Source organism: Silene latifolia, chromosome 5, assembly GCF_048544455.1.
Source record: "Silene latifolia isolate original U9 population chromosome 5, ASM4854445v1, whole genome shotgun sequence".
Taxonomy (NCBI): domain Eukaryota; kingdom Viridiplantae; phylum Streptophyta; class Magnoliopsida; order Caryophyllales; family Caryophyllaceae; genus Silene; species Silene latifolia.
The window spans coordinates 32,103,072-32,111,611 of record NC_133530.1 but is presented as its reverse complement, the minus strand read 5'-3'; the positions used below and the strand labels follow the sequence as shown (position 1 = coordinate 32,111,611).

At 35.7% G+C, this 8,540-nt stretch overlaps 2 protein-coding genes across 2 annotated transcripts; one reads left to right on the top strand and one right to left on the bottom strand.

Moving 5' to 3' along the window:
• Positions 1-1,560: 1,560 nt before the first annotated feature.
• On the top strand, positions 1,561-3,547 carry LOC141657198 (cleavage and polyadenylation specificity factor subunit 2-like). The gene is made up of 7 exons (XM_074464349.1): positions 1,561-1,725; positions 2,014-2,102; positions 2,275-2,319; positions 2,554-2,721; positions 2,824-2,898; positions 3,039-3,128; positions 3,478-3,547. Exons 2-7 carry the CDS (start codon positions 2,076-2,078, stop codon positions 3,517-3,519), a joined length of 447 nt encoding a protein of 148 aa, XP_074320450.1. The 5' UTR covers positions 1,561-1,725; positions 2,014-2,075; the 3' UTR covers positions 3,520-3,547.
• A 112-nt stretch (positions 3,548-3,659) lies between these two features.
• Positions 3,660-7,502, bottom strand: LOC141657197 (uncharacterized). Its single transcript, XM_074464348.1, has 5 exons — positions 7,044-7,502; positions 6,056-6,318; positions 5,606-5,723; positions 4,943-5,151; positions 3,660-4,268 (listed from the first exon to the last, which is right to left on the bottom strand). The coding sequence occupies exons 1-5, from the start codon at positions 7,380-7,382 to the stop codon at positions 3,851-3,853; spliced, it is 1,347 nt and encodes a 448-aa protein (XP_074320449.1). The 5' UTR covers positions 7,383-7,502; the 3' UTR covers positions 3,660-3,850.
• Positions 7,503-8,540: the final 1,038 nt, after the last annotated feature.

Sequence of the window (8,540 nt, the reverse complement as noted above, 5' to 3'; positions counted from 1 at the left end):
TTATACCCTTTGCCTAAATTAAAAGACACGCTTGCAAAGGCATGTCTCGGAATCAGATTGTGAGTGGCTGTAATATTTGGGAACATTTTGAGGAGGTCAGTTAGTTGCAATTGTCTGCAACATAATCTCGTGTCCCTGATTTCAATGCATTATTTGCAATGTACATAACTATTTTAGTCCAACAATCGTCTAACTTGCATCTTTTACTGATAATATTATAACAACAAAGCATTGACAAAAGAACTTGAGTTGAGTTAGACAAGTGGTAACCATGTGCTGTATATAAACTAATGAGCATGATCTTAAATTTACAATCCGTCAAATTTAGGTGTTAACTTGGTAATGTGGCTGTCAAAAAGTGGCCACTTGATTAAAGAACCCGTGCAATAATACCTCTTTTTATTAAGAGTTCCTCGTATTGACAGATTGTACGGGTTCCTTTAAATAATACACTTTTTTTTGAACTATCACTAACATTATAATCAGTACATTACAAGTTATTATCAGTACAACTCATTTATATAAATATCTTGAATTCTTACTATATACAGGCCCGCCATGGTGCTCTATGTGCACTGGCACTGGGCCTCAAAATTTTTGGGCCCAAATCCTTACATTATCCATGTGATTGTTAAAAAAAAAAAAATTGAAATAAGGACGCCACATACTCAATCATGGCTGAGTAATCCAATTTCTAATCCTCAACTTCCTTCCCTAAATAATTAATCTCCTTCCCAAAAAAATTAGATTTGCTCTATCATCTCCCATAAACTTAGCCCAAATCAATTTTTAATAAATCTTTCCGTTTGAGTTTCGATTGCCTATAAAATCGCAGTTTCACACTTGATTTTCAAAGAGATCAAAGAGGTAATATTTCTTCTTAATTTTAATGAATTTCATACTCCATATTTTATGTATTCACGATTATAAACATTACACAACACAACTATTTTTGTTTTTAATTTGAACTATCATGTGATGTAAAAGGTTTTAATTTGAGTTTTAATAAAGACTCCATAGTATATGTATATAATTAAATTGGTTACTTATTCTGTTTTGGGTGATAATGTCGATTTATTGCGAATCGTGTCGTTATTATTGACTTATTATTTATTTGTTTTATGAATTTTCAATATTGTTCTAAAATTTAATGCATTTGCAGCTATTTGAGGAAGGACAAAGAGTCGGAGATCGGGGGACTTTATTATATCGGTTTTTATATCACATACGATTGCGACGCAAGTTTTAGAATTTGGCCTAATTTTTTTTCTTGCACCGGGCCTCCACTTTTCTTGAGACGGCCCTGACTATATAAGCCAAGCTCACAAATACCACGCTTTAGCTCTCAAATGCAAAAGCACGGAATCTCAACTAGTATGTAAATAAATCATTAGACATAAAATATAAACATTAAACCCTTATAACGCACGGACATTCAAACTAGTATAATTACTAGATTAGAATGTAATTTAAAAGCATTTATCAACATACTCAAAATACAAACCTAAAAAATAGAATATTGTATTTTTGGAAGATATAATTTATTTACCTAACAATAATCTTCTCTATCGTTTGTTTTGTTTCACTTCCTCCTTCCTCTTCTTACAATTTCATCGATCTACCTCACGCCTCACTCGTACAATAACAATCGTCTCCTTCCTCTTCGATCTCCTACACCGCTTTCATACTCGACTTCTAAGTTTTTTTCCACAAGCCGCTTATAAGGTAATCAATCCTCTACCCTCTTTAATGTACGTACTCCGCTTTTGCTTAGAATTCCTTTATGTTCTCGTTCTCGTTTTGATCTTGGATTGTAGTGTTAAAGCGAGTCTTGGGTTGTTTGTATATTGGGTTTGATGTCGTACGTTTTAGGATGCGGATTTTTGGGGCTGTTTTAGTATAAGTTATTTTAATATAAAAAGTAACAAGGGCATATTAGGATTATAATTATAATTCAATTCCTCCATCTAGCATGAAACGTATTTTAACCAAGTCATTATAATTGTTGTGTAGTGTTCGAGTTCAGCGAGGAGAGACACTAGTTAAAGACGCCTCAAATTTGAGAGATCGTTGCCATGACTCCTGATTCGGATGCGTACGAGGTATGTATGGAATTGAGGGCTTGAATATTTTACTCAAGGAGGTTTTTACTTTTATCATAATTATATTATATATTAACACGGTTTATTTTTACTCCTATTATATTGACTTTGAGGCGCTAGGGTGAAGTTGTTGGTCGTTTAACGAAAACGTTTTCGGTTCTTCGTTTTGCAGGTACAACTTTCAGAGGAGTTAATGAGCAATGTTTCGTTTAAGAAGGTATGTGCTCCTCAAAATCATAGTTCCTATGAATTCTTTACGTATTCCATTTTAAGGTGTTTTAGTGAATTATTTACGTTTTTGTTTTTGGTAAATTTTATACTTATAAAGTGTATCTTTGATTTCTAATGATGGTCAATTCGCTTAAATTCGATACAGAAATCATTCGTCTCAAATTCATTTACCTACTTAATTAATTTCTCTGTTTTCCTCCATGAAAACATTCCATAACAGCATGGAAAATATGAAGTTGCTTGGGTTGATGTTGAAGTTGGAAAAACCGAAGGAGACATGCCGTTACTGCTCCCTCTCTCAAGCAAACCCCCACCTCACCCGTCGGTTTTTATTGGGGACTACAAAATGGCTGATTTTAAGCATTTTTTAGCGAGCAAAGGCGTCCAGGTATGACTCTTAAAAAGTTAATACAACTTAGTTGTTAACTAGGTAAATCTATCTTCTCGGTCGTCTGATGCTGTAATGTATGTCCCGTGACATGATTTCCAGGCAGAGTTTTCTGATGGAGCCTTACGATGTGGAGAGATCATTAGCTTTCGGGATGTTGGAGATCCAACCCAAAAGGTTAGATGTTTTGCTGAACTTCGTTTCTGGTGCAAGAACGGTTACCATATCTAACCGCTGCTTGCTCAACTTCCTTGATTAAATCTGATAATTAATTAAACAATGTGAGCCAAGCTTTAATCACTCGAACTATGATGCAGGGTGGTGTTTCGGGAAGCGGACAAATTGTTGTGAAAGGCCTTCCAACAGATGATTATTATACGTATAGAAATTTTCTTTACTCACAGCAGGTCTGTTTTACTCTGAGCTCTCAGACTAGGCAATTTTTTTTTTTTTTTTTTTTTTTTTTTTTTTTTTTTTTGTGGTGACGATGAGTTGAATCCCCCCGTGCACATGCAATACCCTGCAAACCACGTGTGCCATGTAAGACATCATTTAGGATGACAGGTAACCGCAGCACTCCCGTGTAGGGAGTCGAACCGGGACCTCTCAATTCGTTGCCATTGCAACGCTTTGAGGCACTCCCAAACTCCACTACACCCAAGCCACTTTGGTTGACTTGGCAATTTCTGTTTACCAAGTAATCACTTTTTTGGATCCCTATTCATCATCTTTTTGTTTCTCCTTTCCTGTGTGTAGTACACAACAGCGTCGTCTTCTTTCCTGGGAAATGGTCTGTAGTGACACTGCTACCATATTGGTTCCGAGGCGATTACACAAGTATGATATCTGGCATAAGAAGATTCAATATCTTCTTAACTAACAGGATGTATTTACGTTTTAAGGGATTTCACTCGCTTTGTACATGTTAAGAGTAACGATTTCAAAATAATTATGAATATTACACTCCAATAATTTTACAATTGAGGTAGCTCGCGTATATAAACTGCGCCCTAATATGACAAGCATTGATCAGTGGTGGACAAAGAACAGTTACAAATGCTATAGACAAGCTGACTAATATGTGACGAACTACATGCTTACCAAATATTACAAGGAAAAATATCCCTAGTCAAATTGCAGAATTCTCAAGGTGGAAAGCGAAGGACTCTGCCAAATCCACGGCATCTTGAATCCTAAGCCGAGTACCCTGTTGCCCAACAACTACTGCTGCAGTCCTAGCTGCTAATGTTCCCACGTCTTTCAAATCTGATACTCCTCGTAATATTCCATACAAAAACCCACAAGCATAGGCATCTCCTGCTCCGCACGTGTCTACTGGTACACAAGGTGATGGAGGGATATATATAGCTTCCCCTCTAACTCCAATGTAGGAGCCACTGGGCCCATCCGTCACAGACACAAGAGGCACAAAATGGCTTAGATATCTTGTTGCAGATGCCGGACTTTCCTCCATCGAAAAATTACACAGAGCTCTAGCTTCATCACTATTTGCAAAAATTATATCTGCGTAGTTCCCTATAATTTCCCTGAAATTAGAGTAAGATTGATAAAATCAGTCTGGGAAGTAATTTGGGTATAGATAAGCCAGTCTGTAGTTCTTATTAGCCTAATTGTAACCACAAGACCTGCTTTAAGCTCTACGTGGTTCTATCCTACAACACATCAAAGTGACAATTACTTCAATTGGGGTTGATGAAAAGTTTGGGCTGTGGTCAAAAACTACTTCAGTCTTGGTAAACGGAACAAGGCTAGGAAGCCTTCGCCAAAAACAAGTGTGAGCTATCCTTTAGCAGTTCTTAATTGCTAGAAAATTAGCTGTGGTGCGTTGTTGAAACTGTCGGGTTTTTTGGTTGCTCTTGTCTTTTTTGTGTCGTTGAGACTAAGACACGGTCTTAGGGGCTGTTTTTCAGTCATACTTTAGGCACTCGCTTGGTCATGAGAATCGTTTAGTTAGGGTGAATCCTAGGGAAGATGAGCACTGCTAACTCAATCATATTCCAGATACTATTTCTTCATGTCCCCATTGATACTATAGCTCGTATTGACTTTATAAGAGAGGTTTCTTTTTTATAATACCCCCAATGAGATATGTTCACAATGCAAACTTGGGCTATCATGGTTAAGAGGTCATCTACCTTCAAGAACTACTATTGGTGACTTTGTCATCGTAATATAAATTGTCCATAAATTCAAGGCTTACCATAAATCATCATAGTGCCTCTCAATGCAGGATAAATCAGATGCGGTCACTGCAACGAGAGCTCCTTTGCTGTGTGCATCCTTGCATGCTTTTGTTATGTTTTTTATTGTATCAGGATGTTCAAATAAATAGCCTTCAACAACAAGGATATTGGTTCTGGAAATTATGCTAGCCAAGCAAGAATCATAGTTAATGGTGGACGATGTTCCCTATAGTCAAAACAAGACAGAGTAATAAGCAGACTGCAAATATAGTGATTTTATAACTCGTATAAATTTATGCATTAAACTGCTGAATTGAGTATTTCTACAAATTGTTAGCATTTCCAATGAGATTGGTCTATGTTTCATACAACCTTTACGAATATCCAAACAGAGAAAACATTACAGGTAGAAACTGAAGAGTTGAGAATCAAAAAGGAAAAGTTTTGGGTACACCGGGTCTACAACATTGTGGTGTAACCCTACTCAACACAAAAACGCAATCAAACTTTGACAGCACGATGAATACGTGCTAACCAATGAATAACACTATAGATCTTAAGATCCATGCTTGATGGGGACAGACGGAGAGAAAATAGCAGACAATGGCTAAGTTCTTCCTCAGTCTCTCCCCCTCTTTTCGTCATAGATAATTCTTGTTAAAATAACAGACTATGGCTACCTGATATGCAAGCATTGTGCGCTGAGCATCAGGAGTTGTAAGAACTATAACAGTCCCGGTTGTCCCATCCTTGACAGGCTCAGAAAGAAAATTTACACTTGCCCTACGCAATTTGTTCCTGCATAAAGTATCAAAATCCGTCAATGCTGCTACGCAGTGGAACAAGCAACATATAAATTTTGGAATAAGTCAGAATCAACTTGTCAATTTACCAAGACAGCATTACAGCAGATCAGTCTACAGAAATGACATAATGGAAAGGAGTCAAAGGACTAGTTAACTACGAGTATAAAACAAAGGAATGGCTGAAGTCTATAAGAATGACCCTACGAATGCAATAAGGATCCAGATTATGTAAGCAATAGCCAAGAGAGCGGAGATCCAAGGGTCAAACCCGCATTTGAAATCCAAAAAGATGTTAATATGTAAGAAAGGGATGAAAAAGCAGACCTGTAGAACCCACCGAGAGGATCACTGCCAACACTGCCAACCATAGCTACATTTAGAATAGGGCCTCCAACAGACTGACTACCGAGCCTGGCAAGAGCAACAAGGCTGTTGGAAAGAGATCCGCCAGCAGCAGCCTTGTAAGTACAACCATCCATAGCACGTAAAACTTTTCCTCTTTCCTCATGGTTGACAAGTTTCCTTGTCCCCTTCTCTAAGCCCAATTTATCCAGGAACTCATAATCTACCACCCCGGAGAAATCAACCTACATGTGCAGAGAAAGAGCGGAATCAAATCAAAATGCACGAATAGCAAGACAGAGACAGTGACAACCCCGCTAACACAGTGTGTAGTATATATCTTTGCCTAGAAGAAACTTTACATAGTACAATCAAGACCTAATAGTCGGCGTTAATATAACAACAGCATCAGAGCCTAAATTGCAATCGCAACTGATTTGGCATTCGGTTGACTAACATGAATCTACCTAGGAACCATCAACGACAGCAGCCACTACGATATTCATTACCCTCAATATTAAGGGGTAAAGGCAATGATTGGACCTCAACTATCAGCTCATTGGTTTAAAACGTAAGGTGATGGTTGAGGTCCAATCATGGGTTTTATACCTTATAATACCAATAACCAGCTACGCATTTGTATTATCAGATTCTAAAAGCTGAACATGAAACCAGAAGCATGAGGTAGCGGAATCTGTATTTGATTATTCAGCCATTTTTAATTGAGACCAGAACACAAGGGGAAGCAGTAAATCAAATACTCCATCCATCCGTCTCAATCACTTGTTAACCTTTCCTATTTTCTATTCCCGGTGAAAGTTATTTTAATCAAAAATAAACAAATGATTCGGAACAGAAGGAGTAAAAGGTCAACTGGTCAACTGATTATTTCCATTTTGATTCATTGGCTAGGCGTATTTTAATCAAATGTAAATAATGAATTGAGAAATGCGAGTGGAAAAAGACAAACCATAGCTTGGCCGAGACCGAGAACATCCCAACGGTCGATATCAGGAAAAGAGGTGTCATCCTCGTCAACGTCAGTGTCGGCGAAAGGATCGTCGGCGCTGAAGAAGCCGGAGTTGTTATTGGTGGAGGTTGACATTAAAGAGGAGGAATGTCGAGCGGATAATAAAAGAGGGTTATGCCCATTATTATTGGTAGTAGTACCAACAAGAAGATGAAGATGATGATTATGGTGATTGTGATTGTGAAATTGAGAATGAAGAAAAGATAACAATGGCGAAAAATAAGGAGGAGTGATGGATGATGTATGGCGCAACGTTAAACATGAATTTGAGCCTACCATTTTTATCTACTGTATCCAATGTAAATGTCAGCTCCACCCTCCAGCTTCCCACCTTTCTTCCTTCTCTCTTATCCCAACCCAACCTCTCTTTCACTCTTTCTTTGCTTTATCCTAAACACCTCTCCTCTATTTCTTATTTTACCAATCCTACCTTGTTGTAATAGAGTTGTCCATAGGTCGGTCATCAATTGTGACTCATTTTTGTCGCTAAATAAGCAGGTAAGAAAAATACAAAGGCCGGCTTTACTAACTCGTCCTCAACCCGCTAACTTGCTTGTTCATGGGCAAAAAATTGAACGTGAACCTAGCCCATATCCGGCCCCAGCTTGCTAGATTGATGTTCAAAGTCTAGCCGTTTATCATCCTAATTTGACTGATTAGGTAGTCATCACGAAGCACCAACAATCCCAATTTTATTAATTAGATAAATAAAAATTGTCAGACCTTAATTTCATTTTTAACAAATAAATAAAATTTGGTTGATTAATTAAAACTCAACAAATAATATTAATGATTGATAACAAGTAAATTAATTTATTATTTGATAAATTAGAATTCATCTTGTAAGTTTTTAGTCATTTGAGCAATTAAATTAAGTTTTAGGGAAAAATATTGATTTAAGAGTTCACTTGGATCAGTTTTAGGTGAAAAGGGTACAAAATAGAACGTTATAAAAAAATGTATGTGAAAGAGTAAAGTCTGTATATGAAAAAATAATTAAGCATTAATAATAGTAATACTAAAATTAACAATGTTATTAATAATATTATTGTTAACTAATATTCATAATAATAATAATAATAATAACAACAATAATAATAGTATTAATTATATTAATATGAATATTATTTATTTTAATAACCATAATATTCATAATAATAACAACAATAATGAGGATGATTAATTAATAATAAATTAATGATATAATAATAATAATAATAATAATAATAATAATAATAATAATAATAATAATAATAATAATAATAATAATAATAATAATAATAATAATAATAATAACAATAACAATAATAATAAATAATAATATTAATAATATTAAAATAATAAAAATAATATTAATAAATATATAATATTAATAAAAAGTATTAAGTTTAAGATTCGCAAAATTAAAATTGGCTGAATTTAGTGGAGTGAATCAAG